Source organism: Gymnodraco acuticeps, unplaced genomic scaffold, assembly GCF_902827175.1.
Source record: "Gymnodraco acuticeps unplaced genomic scaffold, fGymAcu1.1, whole genome shotgun sequence".
Taxonomy (NCBI): Eukaryota; Metazoa; Chordata; class Actinopteri; order Perciformes; family Bathydraconidae; genus Gymnodraco; species Gymnodraco acuticeps.
In genome coordinates, this window is record NW_022990647.1 from 736,599 (window position 1) to 761,303 (window position 24,705).

General features: G+C 41.4%; 1 protein-coding gene across 2 annotated transcripts; it reads left to right on the top strand.

Annotated features, from left to right (window-relative positions):
* The first annotated feature begins 1,517 nt into the window (after window positions 1–1,517).
* Window positions 1,518–15,445, top strand: igsf10 (immunoglobulin superfamily, member 10). Of its 2 annotated transcripts, XM_034229337.1 has the most exons (10): window positions 1,518–1,630; window positions 1,931–2,209; window positions 5,275–5,404; window positions 5,655–6,045; window positions 6,473–7,243; window positions 7,421–9,310; window positions 9,436–10,941; window positions 11,214–12,111; window positions 12,630–12,996; window positions 13,077–15,445. In XM_034229337.1, the coding sequence occupies exons 2-10, from the start codon at window positions 2,007–2,009 to the stop codon at window positions 14,604–14,606; spliced, it is 7,686 nt and encodes a 2,561-aa protein (XP_034085228.1). In that variant the 5' UTR covers window positions 1,518–1,630; window positions 1,931–2,006; the 3' UTR covers window positions 14,607–15,445. The 2 variants fall into 2 exon arrangements, with proteins under 2 accessions (XP_034085228.1, XP_034085229.1); XM_034229338.1 differs by lacking the exon at window positions 1,518–1,630 and having other exon boundaries at window positions 1,796–2,209.
* Window positions 15,446–24,705: the final 9,260 nt, after the last annotated feature.

A 24,705-nucleotide genomic window follows, 5' to 3' on the forward strand; every position in this document is an offset into this window, starting at 1 on the left:
TTGGTCACCTGTAAGAAAAGGTTTACGGTGATGACTTGTAGTGATGAAAATAATCTCTACTTTGTGCAAATATGATTCTCTGTTAGCAGAACAAATCCTCTTTGATGGGATGTATTGTTTTATCTGGGTTATTTGGTAAGTGGCTGTAAACAAGCTTCTGACAATAAAGCCATCTCTCATCATGTTGGTGAATCAAGTGTTTATGAAAATGTCTTAACCCCATTGAATGTTACATCACTCTTTATCAGAGAAACAGTGGCTTCTGGTTGAGAAACATCACAAATTGAAGGGAAAAAAGGAAATAGAAGAGGTGGTGTTGTCCACATGTGTTGGTGTGTTGTGTCCAGATGTTCAAGGAAACAAGCATGTGTTCTTGTGTGTGTGTCTCTTTGTGCATGCATATCTGTGTGCATGTTTGTTGATGTTTAATAGTGTAGATGTGGTGAACCAGCTGAGAAGGAATGTAGAATTTGAAAGCCAAAACACACATCATATGGTTTAAGACAGATTGAGCCATCTATACTGCTTAAAATGAACAACTCAGACAGGTTGATGGTGACATCCACAGTGAGCTACCTTTGCTGTAATATTGTAAATCACTCTGCTGTGGGAGTATAAAGGAATTCTGATTCTGATAGTCTACATGCAGAATGTATTTATTTAAGGACGTTTTTAAATTCTAAAACTATATCAGGGGTGCTTTACAAAACACTTTTGTTTTTCTATAGCTGTAAATGCACCATTGAGTCAGAAAATACAGCCATGTCAAATGTATCTCTGTAACTACCAATAACTGTAAAGCAGGAGCATGTGAAGAAAGAGCCTTTGGCCTGTATATGCTGATTTGTGGCCGCAGAGGAATTCAATAAACCAGTAAAATAATAGGATTTTTGGGAAAAGACAAAAACGAAATGGGCGCCACATGCCTGGATTGATGGCTGGTTTGTGGTTTAACATAAGCAAAACACAAACATAACAAAGGGATTCATAGGTTCCATTTGGTGTGAGAGAAGAAAGTAAAACGCTTATTAAACTAATCTGGAACACATTTGGACATCGTGACTGAATGGTTAGTTTGTCCGTTTTTAGGCACTATACTGACACATATGCTACTGTGTATGTGATCACTTATTACTAGAGCCAAGCAAGATCATGTATACATTATTTCAGGATCTACTGTTTATGTTATGAATCCCATCAGTAAAGCATTTATCTTCTAAAATACGCTTCTGTGTAGCTTCTTAAATGTTATCACGTTAATCATATTTCTGTTTTTGACTGTAGTAGCCTACTTAATACTCGTATCCCGATAAATGTGTTAGAGGAAGTTTTAAAAGTATAACACATGCGTGGCATTTGCAGCAGCCCACTTCTCTGAGTATTTCATGGTCGCATTTACTCTAGGATTACATTTCAGCAGATTACAGGGGGGCGGAGGAGACCAACGTGTGCGCTAAACTGCAGGCGCTCACAGAAATGATCCTGTCCCACTGCGCCTCAGACACAGTGGACTCATCTGAGGATCAAACTGGAGAACTACTGAAAGGGAATATTTACCATTTACTATTTCATTTGGATTGTTTGCATTATAAGTGCAGCAGCAACCTTTCAACTGCGGAAAAGGAATACCGTAAGTAAGTATTTGTTCCCCTGTATTGTCTGCTAGTAATTACAATTAGACTAGAGAGAAAATATTTCTCATCTTTGCAGGAATGCATTATGTTTGACTTGATCAACTATTACTTTGTGCCATGTGCGTATAATAATGATATATTAATATGCACATCATTTATAAAATACGAACTTTAATGATGGAGTGATGGAAATGTAGAGAAAACTAAAAAACGTTTCCCAGTTTATTTATTTGTATCTATGTGTATTTGTTATTTACATTTGGAGATACGATACAACACTGTGCATCTCTCTCCAGGTGCTGGTTTTATTAATGTTTAAGGACACAGTCTAGTCCCCTTGTCCGTGCAGCTGAAGCCTCCTCTCCGTGCACAATGCGCGTGTGTGGCTGCAGCGCTCCGAACCTGCGGAGGTTTCTGCTGAGGGCTCTGTTGTTCTTGGCTGCTGTGCTGCCGACGAGCGGTGACTGCCCCAAATCATGCGCATGCAACGTTCCCACTGAAGTGCACTGCACCTTCAGATACCTGACCGCAATACCTGACCACATCCAGCCAGCTGTGGAAAGAATTAACCTCGGGTGAGCTTTCGTTTTCTTTGCAGCTTTTAACAGATTGGAGAAATGCAGATTGCCTACTCTGGGGAAGGACTGATTTTGATGCATGTTTTTAAACTACAGACTGTGTAAGCACAAAGGAACTAGTGTTAGCTACTGCCTTTATAATTAACTTTTAACAAAAGTGTAGTCTAATGCAAATGTCACCACTACTAACAGTAACGTCAGCTTCTCATGACTATATCGTCAGCTTCTGGACATTGTTACAGCTAAATGGCCCACTTCCTGTAGCCAAGGAATAGCTAAAGTCCTGCACTGTTATGTGGCCCATTAGCAAACATTACATTACATTACATTGCATTGCATTTAGCTGACGCTTTTATCCAAAGCGACTTACAATAAGTACATTCGACCAGGAAGACACAACCTTGAAGAAAACAGAATCATATAAGTACATCAGGTTTCATAGAGCCAAACATTTCAAGTGCTACTCAACTGGCTTTAGATAAGCCAGTCCTTTATTAGTATAAAAGTGCTTCGTTAATAGTTCTATCGCTCGAAGTGGAGTCGAAAGAGATGAGTTTTCAGTTTGCGCCGGAAGATGTGCAAGCTATCTGCCGTCCTGATGTCAATGGGGAGCTCATTCCACCATCCTGGAGCCAGGATAGCAAACCCACGTGTTTTCGCCGATGGGAACTTGGGTCCCCCTCGCAGCGAGGGTGCAGCGAGTCGTTTGGCTGATGCAGAGCGTAGTGCACGCGCTGGGGTGTACGGTTTAACCATGTCCTGGATGTACGAAGGGCCAGATCCATTCACAGCATGGTAAGCAAGTACCAGTGTCTTGAAGTGGATTCTAGCAGTTACCGGAAGCCAGTGAAGCGAGCGGAGGAGCGGAGTGGTGTGGGAAAATGTAGGAAGATTGAAGACCAGACGAGCCGCTGCATTCTGGATGAGCTGCAGAGGTCGGATGGCACATGCAGGTAGACCAGCCAGGAGGGAGTTGCAGTAGTCTAGGCGTGAGATGACGAGAGCCTGGACCAGAAACTGAGTCGCTTTCTGTGTCAGCTGGGGACGTATCTTCCTGATGTTGTAAAGCGTGTATCTGCAGCAACGGGTTGTAGCAGCGATGTTTGCAGTGAAGGACAGGTTGTTATCTAGGGTCACACCCAGATTCCTTGCAGTCTGAGTCGGGGAGACAACTGAGGTGCCGATGTTGATTGTTAGGTCAAGAGTGGGACAATCTTTTCCCGGAAGGAAGAGCAGCTCAGTCTTGTCAAGGTTGAGCTTGAGGTGATGAGCAGACATCCACTGAGAGATGTCAGCTAGACAAGCAGAGATGTGTGCGACGACCTGGGTCTCTGAGCGGGGAAAGGACAGAATTAATTGGGTGTCGTCAGCGTAGCAGTGGTAAGAAAAACCATGCGGGCTAATGACTGATCCGAGCGAGTTTGTGTACAGGGAGAAGAGGAGGGGACCAAGAACAGAGCCCTGAGGGACCCCTGTAGTTAATTGACAAGGGTCGGACTCAGACCCTCTCCAAGTCACCCTGTAGGTACGGTCTTTCAGGTATGAGGTGAGGAGGGAAAGTGCAGAGCCTGAAACTCCAAGTTTTTGGAGAGTGCGAAGGAGGATCTGATGATTCACCGTGTCGAATGCAGCAGACAGGTCCAACAGGATGATGACAGAGGAGAGGGATGCAGCTTTGGCAGTGTGCAGTTCCTCAGTGACAGCAATGAGAGCAGTTTCTGTGGAGTAACCTGCCTTGAAACCAGACTGGTGCGGATCCAGAAGGTTGTTCTGATTGAGATAACAGGAGAGTTGTTTAAAGACAGCGCGTTCAAGTGATTTAGACATGAACGGGAGGAGAGAGACAGGCCTGTAGTTTATAACATCAGACGGGTTGAGAGTGGGTTTCTTTAGGAGAGGGTTTACTCTTGCCTCCTTGAGACTGTTTGGAAAGTGACCAGAAGTTAGAGAAGTGTTGATGAAATGGGTGAGAAACGGTAGAATATCAGGAGCGATAGTCTGAAGGAGGTTTGAAGGGATAGGGTCCAGAGGACAGGTGGTAGGGCGGGCAGAGGTAATGAGCGTAAGAACCTCACTTGGAGAGAGAGGGGAAAAGGAGGTTAGTGTGTGGGTGGAAGGAGGGTCTGGTGACCCAGCGGTGAGTAAAGGTGAGTCAGAAAAAGAAGAGCGAATATCATCAACCTTTTTTTCAAAGTGGGTAACAAAGTCGCTTCTATTAGCTGGCCTGCCAACAAAATGTTTACCCCGGTTGTCTTACAGATACAAAAATATATTTTAAATGGCCTTACCTGCAAGTTTGTGCTTTATTCCTTTCTCTTTTCACCTGTCAGGGAGGAAAACACTTGCAACATTTTAATTTGCACATCACCTGTAGTGACCTTTCATAATTGTAATACAAATCAATAGCTTGCACACTGCAGGGCTCCATTGTTCACTCCAATGTTTATTTCAAGGTGATGTTCCTAACGTTAAACTTAAGGAAAGGTTCAATCAGCCATTTCAACTAAACACCTGTGAAAGTGCAGGACCTGTAACTAAAGTATATCCATGCTTTGGTTAAAGGTCTTCTTGGAAAATATATGTTTAAAAGTACATATCAATTATTTTCCTGCAGAATATATTTGAACTATTACCAGTACCTAACTATTGGATGATAGTTAGAATAAAAAACAATAATTCAAGTTAATATAAAACAGGGAGTGATAACAGAACTATTTTTAATTGATAATATTACAAACTGGAATCAGTAAAAATTAGTATAAAGCCCATCACTGATTACCAATATGTCAATGGTAAAAGTAATAAATAAACCCACAGTTATTTCTCTGATTATCCCTTAATGACTGTATGTGCATCTGGTTTGATTGACATATCCCATACTTTGTTTATCTTTTAGAGCAGCACAGCTTAAACTCAGAAAGGTTTCTTGTCAAAACATGCATTATGGTGACATAATCAGTAATGTACAAGCATAGCTCTCTCATCTTTAACACTTAAAGTAAATAGTATGTGGTTCATTTGAGGTGATACATTGAAGTCTGTCTTTGATTTTCTGTTTTTAGGTACAACAGTATAACTGTCTTAAGGGAAAATGATCTTTCAGGACTTGGAAACTTAGAATTGTTGATGCTGCATAGCAACACTATCCACAGTATTGATGACAGAGCCTTCCAAGACCTCAAGTCTTTACAGGTAAACTCATGTGGTTTTCAGTCCTTTGAGCACACATAATCCTGTCTTGTAATATTGAATTACAAGTTTTCTGTACCATCAAATAAGTGTTGTCTGAAGCCACAAAACATATTTGATAACACAGCTTATAACATTTCATGTAGTGTTATTATTTATGTACAAAAACTAGTTTGTTGCATGTTGCATTTATGAATGACAATAAAGAAAACTGTATAATAGTCAACACTCTTTTTCAATTATGGGTCCACAGGTCCTGAAGGTGTCCTTTAATAAAGTAAAGGAGATCAGGAAAGAGACGTTCAAAGGTCTAGACAGTTTGCTGAGACTCCACATTGACCACAACAACATTGAATTCATCAGCCCAGAAGCCTTCTACGGCCTAACCAGACTACAGTTGGTCCATCTGGAGGGTAACCACCTCCAGCAGCTCCACCCAGACACATTCATCACACTGAGACACAGCCAGGTGTTCAAGATATCCTCCATGAGAAACATCCACCTGTCAGATAACCTCCTCACAACTCTGCCTGAGGGTATCTTCTCAGGCTGCAGCCAGTTAGAGAACCTCTTCCTTCATGGCAACCCATGGACATGTGATTGCCGTATGAAGTGGTTCTCAGTCTGGGTACAAAGGAACACAGGTGAGGAATAAGTGTTTGCTTTATAAAGCAGAGATGTACGAGCACCCCCTCTTTCTTAGTAAACCATTTTCCCATTCATACATGCAAAATAAAACTTAATCTAAACCTTTTTGAAGCTACATTTTCTAGCAGCTTTGATAAGACCCATCTGGTAACAAGTTGCACTTTAATGTTATTCTACTGAGACAAAAATGTGTATATTTTTCTCTTACTATAAATGGTAATAGTGTATGGTATTGTATCCAAAGCACGAAAGGCATTTCTAAGAAAATGAAACGCTTAAATCTTATATCTAAAATAATAATTGTCTTATTCGGGTTCACAAGTTTTCGTTTTGGTTTAGTTGGCCCATAATTTGGAAAATGGTAAATGTTATTTTCTTACATGCCAGGAACTAAACACTACAACTCGAATTAAATGTTTCCAGGTGTGCTGAAATGCAAGCGAGACAGGAGATATCCCAGAGGCCAGCTGTGTCCTGTTTGTGAAAGTCCTGCCCCTTACCACAACAGGCCTCTATCTCTTCTCCCTGGTGATGCCTTCACTTGTACCAAACCATGGATCCAACCCCATCTAAAGAAGAAAAACATCAGCTTGGATGAAGGAGACTATACTCCAGTTTCCCCCAAGGATTTCATTGCCCCATTAGGCTCCATACAACTGAAGCTGACTGACCAGTTACACAGTGATGCCAGTTTGTCCTGCACTGTCCAGAGGCCCTCTGCTTTGGAGAACCTGACACAAACCTTAGAGGAGGGGGAGGGGAACAATGCCACCATGCTTACTGCGAGCATAAGTACATATTTGGTGTGTAACATTGACCATGAACACATACAGCAGCTGTGGCAGATGCTGGCCACCTACAGTGACTCTGCCCTAAGACTGGAGAGAGGCTTAATGCTGACGAGAAGCCCAGAAATGGTGTACAGGTATAGTCAGATGAAGAAAACAAATGAGGGAGAGGAAGGAATTTATACAAACATTGAGGCTGAGATTAAAGCCTCACCTGCATGGTTGATGCAGGGAGAGGTGAGCTTCCAGCTGGACCGCACTACTACCACCTTCTCTACTCTGCACATTAAGTACGAGTCTGTGGTCAACCTACGTGTGGAAAACACATCACCTAAGAAGGACCGATATTCCTGGACCATGATCAAGCGAGACAATAAAACACAGACTGAATACACTGTACTTACAGGTAAGAATTTCATGCTAAATAAATGAGCTTTTGTTGATAGGACCTTCAATTGATTCTATAATGAAACTGTTACTGATGCATACCAATCTACTGAGCATTTCAAACGGTAAAAAATAGCTCCAAAAAGAAAATGTGTTATAGTTGTCCTTTTAAAACATTTATTTGATTTTGATTTAGGTGGTGTGGTGCAATTGAGCTGTCAAATCCAGGGTGAGCCAAAGCCTTTGTTGGAGTGGATTTTACCAGATAGAAGTAAGGTCAGAGCTCCTTTCTCCAGTGATGACAGGAGGATCATAATCACTGCTGAGGGGAAGCTCACTCTACGGGGTGCAGATGCTTCAGACACTGGCCTCTACCGGTGCATCACCACAAACTACCTGGATGCAGATGTCCTTGTTTTTCGAGTGGCAGTTCTGTCCCCCGATGTGGAAGAATCTGATGTTAACGGTGTCCAACTCTCACAGCCACTTGGTGAAAATCTGTTTTTTGACTGTAGCTCCTCAGGAAGTCCTGAGGCGTCGGTCCAATGGATACTCCCTGACCACTCAGTAGTGGGCAGTTCTCATGGGAACAGAAAAGTGTATGATAATGGAACCTTGCTAGTTAATGGTCTCACAGCAAGGGACAGTGGATTTTACAGATGTTTAGTTTCGAATCACCTCGGATTTGATCTGCTCGTGTCTCAGGTGACAGTGACTGGAGAAACATCTGAAAGGGTGACAGTTTTGGACAGTGAAGGATCCGGGCTGGAAATGGAGGACAAGGTGTACCTTAGCCTAACTGAAAACACAGACACTCTCAATGAGATCCCCTCCTCCCGTCCCTCGGACGGAACAAGTCAGGAATCCAGGACCATTACCTCAGATCGGCCTTACCCCAGACTCAGGTCACAGGTTAGGGTAGGTGCTGGAGGTAGACTCGGAAAGAAAAGGAAGGGCCCAGTCAGCAACAGACGCATCTGGAGTAATAGGGTGTTTGATAAATCTTCCAGGAAAGTGGATCCGCAGAAATTTGCTGAATTTATGAAAAAGGCTCAAGATGGTTTGCGAATAAAGGCTGGCGCAGAGGAAGAGGGGATTCAATATGATCACTTGAATACCATCCTATCTGGTGATGGTGAAATTGGCTCTGGTGAGGGTCATAGTGAAAATCATCTGCCAAGAATAGTCAAAGCAGCCACAGAAAATCCACAAAAGGGTATGATGATTGGACAAGAGAACAGGCTTCCTGAAACTATAACAACTACTCATGCAGGTCAGGATAGTAATGAAGCAACAATGGAGGCACATCAAACATTTGGCACGGAAACCACAGTCAACAATCCTATCGATTCAAGTCACGTGACAGAAAACACAAACACACTTACAACAGAGTCCTATATGCAGTCAGATTCGACACCAATCAAGTCTACATTTACACACAATCCATCAGAAAAGAGGGACACACAGAGTGACGCAGCAACACCACATAGCACAATTTTACTCAACACAGGGCTTTCAAGTGTTGATGACACCACAGATTTGTATGCTAAGGAAAGTACTTCAAAGCCAGGCTCAAACAGGCACCCTGTCACACTCCAACTTACTGTGACTGACACGTCACAAGAAACACAGCTCCAGTTCTCAGGAGGACAACCTGCAGAGTCAGAGACGTCAACTGGGACGTCCCTTTCATTTACCACGGACCCTCATGTTACTCCCATGATGGATGGTCCAGGACCATTGGAGCTCATTGTTCACACATCTACAGACCCAGAAAGCCAGACAACATTCACAGCTGTCAGCACCACAGAGAGACATCAAGATGAGATAACCTTCCACACTACCCAAACCATCAAATCCCCCAACCTACCGCCCGGATCAACCATCATCTCCCGTCAGCAAATTCAAATCATCCCAAACAAGAACAGCAGAGGTGGGGGGCGCAGGAGAATCTTTAATGGCCGCCGGAGGGTCATTAAACCCAATAGGATCACTGACATACAGTCCTTCATCAATAAAGTGAAACAACCCTCAGTAAAGAAGGAAGGGAATTCCACAGTGCCATATAGAATTGAACTGACCGCAGGTGAGGAACCTTGTTTTGTGAATTGTCATCATTCACTTTATGCTTTTTTCTTTAGTGTATACTTCTTGAGCTAATCTTTTGTATATATTTCTTGTCTTTTCATGTTTTCTTCATTTTGCCCTCAGCGTGTGACTGGGATGAAGACAAAAAGAAGACCGAAACCACTGATTTGCAGATGGTTACACCAAAAGCTCCATCTGATTCATCTTTACACATGACAGAGAGACCTTCCTCTGCAGCTTCTACCACAAACTATTACATTACTTCAAATTCTCCATTCACCCACACTGAGTCTAAGTCAGAAGTTTCTAGTGGTTACATAACCTCTGCTGATGAAGAGTCAATCTCCAGCACAACCACTACTACAATCGCCTCAAATGTTATCCGTGGAAGAATTCCATGGAACAGGCTGTTTGGAGGCAGAGAGAGGGAAAATATACATAGCAGGCTTAAGAAGCCACTTAACACCAAAAAAAACATAACTACAGTTGACACTACAACAGTGACGCCAACCACGACCCCTGCTGCTCTGCCGACCACTACTGCAAACTTCCTATCAGACCCTGAGACTGAGTCCCCATCCAGACACACAGAAGGCAAAAAGGGCTCATTAGATGATGACTATGGAGATGTAACCTCTGCAGTCTTTGAATTAACAACACTGCAACCTAGCTTTCACCATCTAACCACTCCCAGCACACACTATACCTCCAAGTCTGTCACCACTGCTGAAACACCACCTAAATCACAGACTCTACCTTCCCCACCTCCTGTCAAACTACCTTTAATTGAAAATACTGATGAAGACTTATCATCTGGGTCTGGGGGACTTCCTGATAATTTGGTTGTATTCAGACAGACGCCTGGTGGGACAAGAAGACAAAAAGGTCGTAGAAGGAGGCCCTTCAGGGGCAGGAGGCCCTTCAAGAAACCTGCAATCACTACATTAAACCCTACTAGCACAACTACAATGGAGACAACCACACTGCCACAACATACTTTTTCACCTTACAACCCCCTTTATACACCATCTAGGAAAGAGGACAGAACTCCAGTAGTTATTTCTGCTTACCAAACATCAAAGGAGGAGACTGACTTATATGAGGAATTTGATTGGAGCACATCTAGCAGTTTACCTGCCTTTACTACAACCAAGACACCCTTGATCCTTTCAACTGCATTAACCCCTACCACCTCATTCATGCCAATTACCACAAAAAAATGGCCCTACACAACCGCTCGGACTGAAGTGCAGAAAACACCAATACAGAGTAACACTGGTCACGCCACTCTTAGACCACCAGTGAGGAAAATAAGACCAACTGTGCTGAGTAGTGGTGCCAGTGACATTGCCGATAAAGAACTTGACGCAATGACAGATGAACAGGGACCATACAACAACAAAGGCCCACACTATGACAATCTCGATCGTGCCACTGGCAATGAAGCTACACGTGCCAATACTGCTGGCTTTGAACCCACTACAAATATTATGACCAACAAACCTAAGATAGTTGGGGGCAATGCAGCTAGCTTCACCGTGTTATCCAACTCTGATGCTTTCCTGCCATGTGAGGCGGTTGGAAATCCTGAGCCAGCTATAACTTGGAAACGCTTCTCCTCAACCACAGGTACATATGCAATTGAATTAATGGAAGGTGAAAACGTCATTTAAATCTATGTGAAAACAACAAAAAAAGCTAAATGAACAAAAAAACATACTGAAGTAAAAACAAGTCATAAAAGGGAAGGTAGTTTGAAGATGTTCCCCTAAAGAGGTTCTATAGGTTCATGTGTGTTTTGAATTTGTTTCATTAATGGTGCAACAATTTAAATTACATTTGTTTATTAAATGGTATGTTTTCATGTTGCTTAGAATAACATATTGTTCTCTCTCCTTCAGGAAACATCGTTACTGTTAAGGGGAAGATGGGCAAGTTTGAGGTATTGAGCAATGGTACGCTGTTTATCCAGAATGCCAACATTAAGGATCGTGGCCAGTACATCTGTTTAGCAGAGAATGATTATGGATCAGATAAACTGTTTGTTACCCTGTCTGTGGTGGCCTACCCCTCACGCATCCTGGAGCCAAAAATACGTGAGATAAAGTCTCATGCAGGAAACACTGTTGAAATGAAATGTAGAGCAGAGGGTCGCCCCCTACCCATGTTGTCCTGGATCTTGGCCAACCGAACCCAGGTCAAAGGTCAAAACACAGAGAAGGGAAGGGTATCAGTGTCTGCTGACGGGACTCTGGTCATTGAGGAGGTGTCTGTTTATGACAGAGGTAATTATAAATGTATTGCCAGTAACCCAGCTGGGGCTGATACTGCTACAGTCCGTCTGCAGGTGGTGGCATCACCCCCAGGTATTGTGGAGGAGAAACGGCAGCAGGTAAAAGTAGGTGTAAACCAACATTTGTGGCTACCATGTACTGGTCAAGGCAGCCCTCAACCTGCTATCCACTGGGTCCTCAATGATGGCTCCATGGTACAATCTAACAGACCTGCCTCAAGGATATCAGTGTATGGAAATGGAACCCTACACATCAAGGATGTGACTCCAAAAGACAGTGGCAAGTTTGAATGTATTGCTACCAGCTCTACTGGCTCAGAGAGGAGGGTTGTGACCCTGACAGTAGAGAGGCAAGAGTCTGCACCTCAAATAGTGGAGACATCCCAGCGTGTGACAGTGTTGTTCTTTGAGGACCAGCTGAGACTGAACTGTTCAGCTACAGGAGACCCCAAACCCCAAATCCTATGGAGACTGCCTTCTAAAGCTATAGTGGACCAGGAGCACAGGTAAAAGAAAAATCCTCGATCAGTGGCAGTAAAGCACAGAAGAATAGCATTTTCAGCAAACTTATAACTAAAAGCTAAAAGAGACATAACTAACATTTTGGATCCCTCATTTAAAAACAGGCTTATTGTTTTTGGATAATACTTCTGTGCTACAGGATTAAGTCATTATTCCACTTTGGTATTGACTCTTGGTTTATCCCCCCAATATAGAGAACAGATTTTATTTTGTTCTCATGGCTTTGTTAATTATTTTTAGGTGGTAACAACAAACAGAGACATATTAAATCTTTGCAAGCATAATTCATTTAAGTATAGCCAGGAATGAAAGTTTACTGATACTGTTCTGTAATAAAAATGCCTCTTTTATTGCAGAAAAGATACCCACACTGTGACAAAAGTATGTGTAATTTGTGCTTGCCATGCACTGTGGTGAATGGTGCTTGCTTGTATTAAATTAGGTGTTATTCTTTCCTCCCCTCGTACTAAGTCTGTCTATTTTATGTCATTTGTTTTTTCAGGATGGGCAGTAGAATTCAGGTCCTGGATAATGGTACTCTTATTGTGACCGCTATGAGTGATAAAGATGCTGGAGACTATCTCTGTGTGGCGCGAAACAAGATTGGTGATGATCTCCATCTTATGAAGGTCAGTGTGTCAATGAAGGCAGCCAAGATAGAGCCGAAGCACTATGGAAAGAAGAAGGTACCCTTCGGTAACGACTTTAAGGTCGACTGTAAAGCATCAGGAGCACCAAAGCCAGAGATCTCCTGGGGTCTACCAGACGGTACAGTGGTCAGCAGCGCTCTTCAATCCGATGCTAGCAGTGGACAAGGACGAGCACGGCGCTATACACTTTTTGACAATGGCACTCTCTACCTAAACCAGGTATGCAATAACATGTGATGTTACATCTTGATTAAAACAAATATCCAAAAGATTGACATCGCTTTGTTATGCTATTCCAGGTCAGTATGTCAGAAGAAGGGGACTACACATGCTATGCTGAGAACCAGGTGGGTAAGGATGAGATGCATTTACATATAACCGTAGTGACTGCTGCCCCAAGGATACGTTCAACTGGCCAGACATATGCAAGAGTGAAGCCTGGAGGGAACATCCGCTTTGACTGTGAAGCACTTGGGGAGCCCAAACCCAAAATCCTGTGGATGTTGCCCACCAACGATGTCATTGCAGCATCTAATGAACGCTACCTCATGCATGTCAATGGCTCGCTGGATATTAGGGATGTGAAGCTTATTGATGTTGGAGAGTATATCTGTATGGCTCGAAATCCTGCTGGAGAAAATAGAAAAGTCTACAAGCTTGATATGGAAGGAAATCCACCAGTCATTAATGGCTACCGGCAGAACAGAACAGTAATCAAAGATGTCGCTGCCAAATACTCCAGGAAATTAATAGACTGTAACGCTGATGGGGATCCTATGCCTAGTATCACTTGGATTATGCCTGATAACATCTTTATAAAAGCACCATACTTTGGCAGCAGGATTAATGTCCACCATAATGGGACATTAGAGATTCGTAATGTGCGGCCAACTGATACAGCTGAGTTCATCTGCATGGCCAGGAATGATGGAGGAGAGGCAGTAATGGTGGTGCAGCTCGAGGTGAGCAGTATTCTCAGGAGGCCAATCTTCAAAAACCCTTTTAACGAACGTGTTGTGTCTCGCATTGGGAAAACCACAGTACTAAACTGTTCTGCTGGTGGGTACCCAATGCCAGAGATCAGTTGGACTTTGCCAAATGGAACGCGGTTGACTAGTGGCCATCCCCTAGTTAAAAATGGGACTTTAGTCATCTACAACCCTAGCAAAGAGAATGCGGGGAAGTACCGCTGTGGTGCAAAGAATTTCATGGGCTACATAGAGAAACTAATTATTTTGGATGTCGGGCAGCCTTACATCCTTACAAGACCTAGAGGCGTAATACGCAGTGCTGCTGGAGAACCTCTTTTCATTCATTGTCTTTCTGATGGGAGTCCAAGACCCCACATTTACTGGACCATTCCTGGTGGCCACATTCTTACTCAGCCTCAAGTCTCTGGGCGCTTCCAGGTACTACAGAATGGTACTTTGATTGTTCAGGATACAACTATCCACGACCAAGGGAACTACATCTGCAGGGCTCGGAGCAGTGCTGGGGAGGCTGTGCTCACTGTTCCTGTTATCATCATCGCCTACCCTCCGCGGATCACAACAGGTCCACCGTCCAGTGTGAGGGGAGTGACCGGGACACCTATTCAGCTCAACTGTGCCGCCATTGGGATCCCCAAACCAGAGATAATGTGGGAGTTACCCGATCATTCAGTTCTGTCAGCGGCAGACCAGGGTCGGCCCATGGGTAGTGAACTGCTCCACCCTCAGGGCACACTTATCATTCAGAGGCCCAAAGCCTCAGACTCTGGCACATACAAGTGCCAGGCCAAGAACCACCTGGGTACAGACTCAAAGGTCACATATGTGCGAATATTGTGAGAAAAAGACAATTCCAATGAAGGACTATGGCACGACCAAGAGTAAACATCAACAGACACTTGTCCGTGAGGAACGGTGCAACGTTTCACATGTGGATTAAAGATGATTAAGGCTTCTGGAACATTGTTTAAAAAAGTGACTAATTTGGATCAAAACAATTAACAGAACAGAAACTAAGCAGAGATTTTATAGGGAAAAAAACATGCTTTTTGTGAAAAGCCAGCCTGGGCAGGGAAGTTGTTAATTTTGGATCTGGGGATCTGGAAAACAATAGTTGGTTCTCATTTGGGGTGGTTCTCATGGGAGCAAAACAGGCAGTGAATGAGTGGAACTTAAAGTGATTTCTCTGACCAGGCATTGCTGGCTGAGCATGGGAATACTATTACAAAACATACAGAGAGGGAGAAAAAAGTGTGTAAGAAATTGATGGAAAGAAAGAATTATCCCAAGAGGCTTTTTATTCCCTTCAGATATTGGCCAGATGTGATTGTTGTCACGACACACGATTTGTTGTTTAGCATCAAATGAAAAAGACAGGCTGAGTACTGTATATGGTAAAGAATCTTTCAAGAGCTATTCATACAATTGTACAGTGGAAGAAAACAGATTTGTTGAACAGGAGGCTTGTTTTACACTGGAAACATATCTGCATGGACCTTTATAACACCTGATTTCTGTATTATACTTTTTGATGACAGGTTTAAGGCAGATTTATTATGTTTATTCACAGTGCAGTGTATTGGTCAAAAACACACTTTCCTATCAATGTATTGTGTTGTACACAAGAATATACAGTAATGTTATACATTATGCTCATTTGTAATAATACAGTATATGTACCTATTTGTAGTATCTACTTTAACAGTATGAGAGACAAAATAAAATTCTAAAGAAAACATGGTTCATGTCTTTTTTATGTTTTATTTAATTATTTGATAAACCAACATCCTTTTCAATAAAGCATGCATCATATGAAACATCACTGTTAAAGGTGCACAGAACTGGCTGTTAGTGCTTGTATGCTATTAACATTGCAGTTGTAATGAAGGTCATTTGGATAATCCAGTTGTACTTCACCGTACAAGAAGAAGGTCATGGCTCTGGTAGCAGTAGAAACCTTCCATACACAAACACTTTTAACTCCCCAGCTGTTAAAATAGTATTTTACCCAGCTCTTCAATCTGCAAGACCCACAGGGGAGTCTTTTAATTTTTATGACTAAGTGTTGATTTTACTACCCTCCTACAAATTAAAAAGAGAGATAATGGAAATGTTTGAGACAGAAAGGGGGAACAGGGATGTACTCCTTTTTTTAAACTTATATTTTGAGAAAAGACAGAAATACATTACATGCAGCACAACAACTAAAACAATGACATTTGGTGAGAGTGAGATGCTTTACTATACAGCAATGATCTAACAACTAAAGTCCTTTTTAAAGGCATTACATGAGACAAATGCACTCCTATGCCTTAAAGGAAACAACTAGAACCCATTTCTCAGTAAATTGCCCCAATTGGTAATCTCCTGTAATGATGCTCATTTAAATGACGCAATAACTTCATTTTTGCAAAGCCTCATAAATCAAGAAACAAGAGAGAAAACAAAACAAACAAACAAGATCATTAATCAATTCTGTGTCCCATAAAAAATCATCGGTTCAAATATAATTTGGGTTTAAATCTATTAATTGTATCTGAATGTTGTCGAGATTTATATAAATATTAAATTAAATTCTATAAATAATTTTTTTATATTTGGTTGCACATGTTTCTGATGAAGGTTTGTTACAGTCTTTTTACGATGCTGGAGTATAAAGCACAGTTTTAATCATTAAACAGGAAGTAATTCATTCAAAGTGGCTCCATATACCTAACAGCTACATTGTCATTAAAAGGTGAAGGGCAGTCGTCAGTCCTAAGGTGTATATTTTCCAATAAATCCATTTTTGAGATTTTCTCCAAAGTTTCGAGCCAGTCTACAGTAGTGTGATATGGCCGAGACAGACATGGGGAGACAATTAATTTTCTTCCATAAACTTAGGAATGTAGACTTACTTGATCCATGATTTAAGAGAACACTGCTTTTATACAGTAAGGGAGATGTGTGACAACCACACACAAATAACACTAATGTTTAATTACCACTATATTCTTTATGGCTCTTCAATCTGAAAGACAGTTCATTCTTCACACCATTCATCCTTTGTGGATGGTGAGTTTATTTGTTCAGTTCTGGTTTTGCAGTTCATGTTTGGATATGTCCACTAACTTGGATATTTATGAGGATTTGTACGTTTTCCCCATTTGCTCCTGTCCCCTTGGGTCTTTAAAGTAAAAGAGTTACAGTTCAACACATATTATTTAAAATATGGTTTTATAAGAGGCTGCTGAAAGGAATGGTGTTTTTTTTGTATGAAGGTCCCCTTTACCAGGTCAAATCAACTCATTTCTGGTCTGGTCGCAGCTGCTAAAGTGAGACATGGTAATATTAAGAGCTGTACTACCACGGCCCTTTCACAAGATGAATAAACAAAACCTGTTTTGACACCAGATGAGGTAGGTAAAACTGTGGCCACTCCTTGGCCACCTCGAAGATTGTGGAAAAACAGACGAAATCTGCACATGATCAAATGCCTTCTTGCTGCGAAGATTGTCCTCATTACCTCACAGTTCACTCTCCAAGGGACAGAGATCAAATTGAGCAATATTTCCTGGAGGCAGCTTGTTGATTTTCACATGTAATTACCTATATTTTGCCAACTTAACTTTAGACCACCTTTACTTTTACCTCCAAAACGTTTCTACTATTTGTCAAACTGCAGGGAAAATGTAACAATAGATGCTTTGTTCAACCAGCAATTCCTGCCTGAGTACTCTCCATGTTTCCATACAACAGCAAAGCTGTCCATCTCCACTCCAGGAACCAATGTGAGGCCACATCTGGATAGTCACTCAAGTCAGTGATTCTAGTCAAATATCTTCTCAATTTCTTTTGTGATTTTTATGTTTATTTATTTATATTTATTTTTATCTTATACATGTTATTCATTCAAGGCCCCTATTTCTCAGTTGGAATTGAATTAGTTCTCTATAGGATACTTAACCGTCAAGATTGATAGTGATATTGAAATGTAGGAATTCTACTTAAATTGAATGTGCGATGTATGTTTTCATATATCTGGTTTAGAGTAATGCCTGAATTAATTATGACAAACTGAGGAAGATTTAGAGTTATGTGAGAAAAGTTAAAAGTAACGATAAAGTCGGTAGACGAGAAAAACAAGAGAAGAGTGAGATGTATTTCTCTCTGTGGTAGGAATTCCATACTTAAAGTTGAACGCGAGCAGTCTGAACATGGAAACTGAGATCTCAAGGGAGGATGCCTGGGAGCTCAGCAGCCTTAAGCCTAACAGTACCTCTCTGTAAGCTCAGAGAGTCTGTCTTATTGTTTTTGATGCTGCAAACTTGGCAACTAGTAAAATCCTCCAGAAAATGAAGTGAAGCACTTACTTCATTTTTGCTGCAATCCAAGCCTATGTCTGGGAAACTATTTTCAAATAACCTAAGTGGGTTTTCCGTTACACCCCGGGTCTTGCTGGTGCACACACACATTTGCTTGTACAGTATATCGGCATCTCCTTTAGTACCTCTGGTGTTGTTGGAATTTCACACCAGCTTTTCAGAATCCACACACCCACCTTCTGACCACAAGTAAGAACGATTCATCTTTGCACCTCTCTCCCAGGTAGGATGTGTCATGCTGTGATAGTGGTTCCAAGTTTCTCAAACCCTTTCTTCCCCAGAGAAGACGCTGTTTTACCGATAGCATAACACGTTGACCATAAGAAAGGTAAAGGAAAGTTTCAGGTGTAATTTGTCAACTTGAATGATAGCCCTCAAGGTTTTTGTCTTCTTCACATATTCCCTGTTGGTGTCAAAAGTGAGCCTTAAGCCAGGTAAAGGAGCCAGGTATAAGGACAAAGGTGTGATCATAAATCAAACCAATTGTAACCATAAATTGTCCAAAGCTAACAGTAAGTGGATACTGCAACCATTAAATCTAAGAAGGGCCTAATAAATAAAATAACAAGAAAGGCACACAGGTTTTGTATGTTTATCCTAAAGGATACACTTTTTAATGGGACCACATCCCTCAGTTTCTGTCCTGAGGGCAGTGGAAGTACGTCAGTGGGGGTTGTGAGAAGTGATCGGGTGCAGATGTGGTCCTTTAGACCCCAGAGAGTAACCAGGTGGACTGCTGGAGCCCACTGCTGTATACCTAACCTTCCTCACTTCAGTCACACAAACACCAAACTAAAAACATCAAAGCTCTTTTAAATGACTGAGTCTCAAAGGGGGGGAAAGCTTTTAGACAAGCCAGCTCACCCAATTAGGCTGCATCAACACTGTGGCACTGCTACTTTACAGCAGAGGCTGAAGTTTCAGTCTGACAGGTTTAGCTTTTCCACGATACAAAGTTCACTGATAAATTAGTCAAGCTAAGTGGGATGAGTTTTTTTTTTATTGAAGCTTGCACATCTTTACTGAAATGAGGGAACAATGTCGTACACTTCTCTCTTCCCCCAGCTGTGAGAATGAAGTCTTCTGTATTTCTACTGTTTGATAGTACTTTTTTGAAATGTTACCAGGACAAGAACACAAAGTTGGAGGTCTGTGGTGAAAAGAAAGTCAGGAATTTGCAAATTACATTCTTTCACTCAGACACATATGGGGTCAGCATTTCCTCTGTGCTTCTGGAAATAAAGTTTAATTTACCACTCTGCAGTAAAGTCAATGTGTAATTTAGATGCAATCTGGAGGAGCTGTAACACCACTGAGGAAACACTAAACACCTATAAATAAAACAACGAGACAGGAGCAAGAGTCTTAGACTTGGACAGCACTGTGAAAAAGCTTTCTCAGATACTCGAGGATGTGTTTCCCGTACAGACAATTTTGTAGAAATGTATTTTCCATGATTAGTATAAATGTGTTAGCTGTGATGTAATTATCTGTTAACCTTTTAAATGACAATATATTGTACCTATTGTCATGTATTCACACATTAAACATGTATAAAAAATTAAATAGAACAAAAATAAAAAAAGTCTCATATCCTGTTATCCCAATGAGAACCAAGAGATGGCATCAAAAGCTCTAATAATTAAACTGTGTTTCTAAATTATTTAGGGTTTAAATGTGAGGGTTTCAAAACATGTCCACATCAAGTGCCACAGTATCATTTAAACCTCTTGCTGTGGTTTTCCTGCTCTACATGAATGTCTTAATGGGACCCACCAACCTCAGATGATTCGATGATATAGGAAAAAAAGACCCTTATAGCTCACCGGTTGTTACTAAAGTCATGTTTGCTTCTTGAATCATAGAAGTTGCCTTAGATATTCCCTTAAGCAGTTTTATATCACCTACTTTTCTGACATATTGTTTTAATATTTAGTTTCAAGAAAACAATTGGAATGTCTTAGTTTCACAAACAAATACTTCGGTTCCGGCAAAATACCTTACAAGGTTTTTGTTATGGCTCTTCAGAATTAAGGCAGGGTATAGACACACATTAGCTCATAAAGAAAGTCAGTTTTTTCATCAAGTCCATTTTATCTACATATCCCTTGAACCCCCCCCAAATCAAGCCCCTCTTCCCCAGAGGCTTATTTTTCCTCAGATTAATTGCTGATGGGCTCAGAAATTGCATTCACAGTATTTTCCTCTCTTCTAGTTGTTCATGACATTGAACTTTCACACATGTATTAACAGCTGAAGCTGACACATTTGCCCTTGTCCTATCTGCTTCCCCTCTGTGTGCACACAGGTATCTGCTGAGCAAACAGAGACAACCTGTCAAATATGCCAGGTATCTTAGACCGGCCAGCCCCTCAAAGGGAGCTGTTATCCCTTTTTTTCAAAATGTTCATGCCACAGCTCTGAATCCTGCTTTCTCCGGCCGCAGGGTGAGGGATTATTAGACACACATCAGCACCCAGGATGAGAATGTAAAAGAGAAATGCCACTGCTGACAGGTGCCAGAGGCTCTCAAAAGCAGTTCCTGCTTTGGATTAATTTAATTGTTCCTCATTACCAAGGTGACCATCCACTGCCTCACCACAGGGTGGTTGTGCTTTGAGCTAGTTTTCCATTGTAAAACAGTTTCGAGCATTCACACAAATTCCTATGACAATTGTCGCATTGACATGTAAAGTAGAGATGAGATCAGTGAGATTAAAGTTGTGAGCTATAAAACCAAAGCTATAAAGAGGAAAACCCTAACACATTCTTGAGGAATGTGAAATTAGGCGATTGGGTGTGTTTGTCACTGTATGAGACCCTTGAGTGATTTGATCAATTGTTATTATTCCAACTTAATATTTGCAAAATGACAAGAACTTGCACCAAACATATATGCAGTTTAAAATTACAACTAAATCTTGTGTCGAACTGGAGGGATACATTTGTGAAAAGAGGCCAGGTTGAGTTTAGTAGGTCATTCACTGATCACTGATGGATATGCCAGACCGAAGAGATGAGCAGTGATTTGTAGCACTACCCAAATAAAAGCAGTTGCTAGGAAAACATCGATGTGAGCAATAAAAATGAGGCTCAAGATGGAATCAACTACATCATTCACCGGTAGAAACTAAAGCTCAGATGCCAGTTGTGTGTGTGTGTGTGTGTGTGTGTGTGTGTGTGTGTGTGTGTGTGTGTGTGTGTGTGTGTGTGTGTGTGTGTGTGTGTGTGTGTGTGTGTGTGTGGTGTGGTGTGTGTGTGTGTGTTGTGGTGTGTGTGGTGTGCTTGTGTGTGTGTGTGTGTGTGGTGTGTGTGTGTGTGTGTGTGTGTGTGTGTGTGTGTGTGTGTGTGTGTGTGTGTGTGGTGTGTGTGTGTGGTCGGTGTTCTGCAGTTTTTGACACAGACGTCAACACACCCATACTGGACACATGGGGGCTCATGAGAAATTAAGGAATGTACTTAGAAGTCAAGCAGTTACCGATGTAAAAAGGCCCTCCACAACGCCCCTAAAGAAGTGAAACTAGGAGCCATAGTAGGATAAACCGACCATATCAATACACTATTATCATTGGCTATGAATAATTCTTTACACTCTCATGGTACATGACAGTAAATGTGGTTTCAGCCTCAATAAACGCTAGAATCACTTGGGCTCACACTTATTTTTGGTTATATTCCCCTTCCCCTCCACACTGTATGAGCTGCTATAGATTTGTCCATGTGGACTATCATATGGGAGGCAGACTCGCTGGAACCTACACTGAACAGCACACTAGCAGCAGTAGCCAAGGAAACCTTACACTGTCAAAACAAAGTGTGGCCCACACATTTCAACTATCCGAGTGGAAGCTAATTTGAAAGCCTGCCAATTAAATGTACATACGTAAACATTCACACATAAAGACAAAGACAACCACAAACAAACCACAAGCAAGGACCACCCTGGTTACGTTTTTCACGCTATGAGGTAATAAGTTCCTAGTCTTACATCTTCCTACCTGTCACTATGACAACATAATCAATTGTGGACTGTTTGTAAGGGTCAGGGGTCACAGTTCACCCGCATCAAACTTGTTTTTTAGACCACAGCTGTTACAGCTCTGTGTCTGTTTTTAGCTTGATGTTTGACTTCAAACACCAGAGTTTCTTTCCATAACCTCATATTCACTGTTGTGAAAAAATACTCTCCAAAGGCCATGTAAAGACAGGGTTATTTTTGCACAAAGCAGGCCCACTAAAGCTAATACCCCACATGCAAAGAGGAAATGAAGTTTTTTTCCCCTTTCACTCGTCAGCTACATCATCGCCACAGTAGCTGCCTTTAAGCAGGCATGTGGTCTGAGATTGGCAGGTCAAGGGGGGGGGTGTGTGTGTGTGTGTGTGTGTGTGTGTGTGTGTGTGTGTTGTGTGTGTGTGTGTGTGTGTGTGTGTGTGGGGACAGGGCTCAGATGGGTTTAAATAGAAATCCAGTCAAGTCTTGTGTTACGTTCTCTCTATTTCCTTCCCTCCTGTCTGTCTGGAAGAGAGCTGAAAAGGATGTGTGTGCGTACTTTATATTGCAGCTTTGCCTATGTCTGCATGTGTGTGTCTGCAACTGTGCCTTCACACACACAATTTGATTGTGCCTTTTTTGCAAATGATTAATGTAAATGTACAACTTTATTACAAGAAGTAGGGTTACACAGTGTTCCCTTTCCTGGATAAATATGATATTAGAGTGTGCTTATCACACATGGAAAATTGATTGATTGCTTGACCAACTCATATCAGACCTGAGGTGAAGCCATCGGCATTCGACAAGGAATAGAAGCAATAGAAAGAAGAAAAGTGGAACAATGGAGAGATTACCTAAAAGACATGCATATACTCTTAAACTGAAAAGCAGCAGTGTCCTCTCAAGGAGAGCGCATTGATGCAGTAGCCTACTGATCAGACCCAGATGTGTAAAGATCACAGCTGTGCGAAACATGACTGCATGTAAATATGAAGGATCATGTATATGACTAAATGTAGATGGTGTGAAAGGCTACAGCCTAGACAGAAAGAGCATGTGCAGAGACATTCAGATAAAAACTTATTTGGGAAGTGAGTTCTGCTGACTTTGCCAATCTTGCCCTTGACGCAGTAAATGAGGCATTGCTGTGCCAACTCCTGGCACTCAATAGAAAGAAGGGCAGGAGGCCTTTAGGGTCATGTGACATGCAATATTACACCCAGAGTGATGGGTGATGTGGCAAAAAAAGAGCACGTTTGTATCTTTACAAACAAGATTATAGAGAAAACTATGCTCTTACATCAGACACTGAACATAACTTCTGGGTAAAATCCAGATTTTGTGATTTAGGGACAGGACTATGTTTGCAATGGGTTATAACTAATAACAATTTGGGGAAGTGTCCTCATGTTGTCTAGATCTAAGGGTGAAGCCACGAAAAATGGGAACAAATGTCTGTTTCACAACATGAACATGTTTTAGTGAAAAACCTTCACAAACAATAGAAATTAGAGGAACATTTGAAAAATAAAAATAGAAAGTTTTGTTAGCAGTTAAGCCAAAAACTGTTTTATATTTTTTCCACTTTGAAACAGAAGGGTTTTACTGCCATATGCTCCCAATCTGTTTTTTGTTTAAAAGGAATTGCATTGTATTTTTGTAATAGTCTTATTTGCGCTTTAGTCACTTGAAAGTGAGCAACAATTAGTATTGCTTTATCCTAGTGCATGCTGGGATAGGCTGCAGTAAACGTTCACCTGGAACACGCTGCCAAATCAAGACAAGGATGTTCTTCAATGACTCATGTTACAAATCCTTTTTATATTGCATGACCCTTACTGTTTTTAATTCTCTGAAATCTGTTAATGTGTAATGCAATAATCATATAAAAACAAACATTGACAAACTCATTATTTAACTCATGCTGTTATTTCAAGTACCTGATGTATATAAATATAAGGATGCATAAAAGTGTACTAAGCCACTCTATTAAGTAATGCAGAAGCAATGTAGATTACACAATAATTGTAACCAAATGTAAAATAATTAGCTTGTTGTCAAGATCACTGTTAAGATCGTGGAAAAGGTAGGACCCAAATGCAGACTACAAAAAAAGGTAAAAGGTCTAGAAACAAAAGCGAGCTTTATTTAAAATCTGATAAATAAAAACATGGCATGAATCGAAAACATAGATAGCACAAGGTAGCATAAACACATCAAACTGACCGTGACCAACATGGAGGGAGACAGGAGAGACAAACAATGAACCGACAGGGGAACACAGGAAAAGACAAGACTAAATACAGAGAGGGGTAATCACGGGACAAGAAACAGCTGGGCAGGGGAGGTAGAAACACAAGGGCAACAGGTGAACACAATTAGACAATCAGACACAGGAGGAAAAACACAGGAATGAAGACAAGAGACAGGGAGAACAGCATTACAAAATAACACCCAAAACAAGACAGACTAAACTAAAAACGTGACATAACATTAGGATCGTGACACTTGTATCATAAAGGAACAGTGAGGGGGTCACATATTAATAGTATCTTTCCACATTGTTTCAAACGACTTTTCA

Excerpts from the sequence above, each read along its gene's own strand:
- igsf10 (XM_034229337.1), top strand. The coding sequence starts at position 2,007 with ATGCGCGTGTGTGGCTGCAGCGCTCCGAACCTGCGGAGGTTTCTGCTG. Across the intron at positions 6,046-6,472 it reads CTGGGTACAAAGGAACACAG|GTGTGCTGAAATGCAAGCGA; the intron begins GTGAGGAATAAG and ends AAATGTTTCCAG. Across the intron at positions 7,244-7,420 it reads TGAATACACTGTACTTACAG|GTGGTGTGGTGCAATTGAGC; the intron begins GTAAGAATTTCA and ends ATTTTGATTTAG.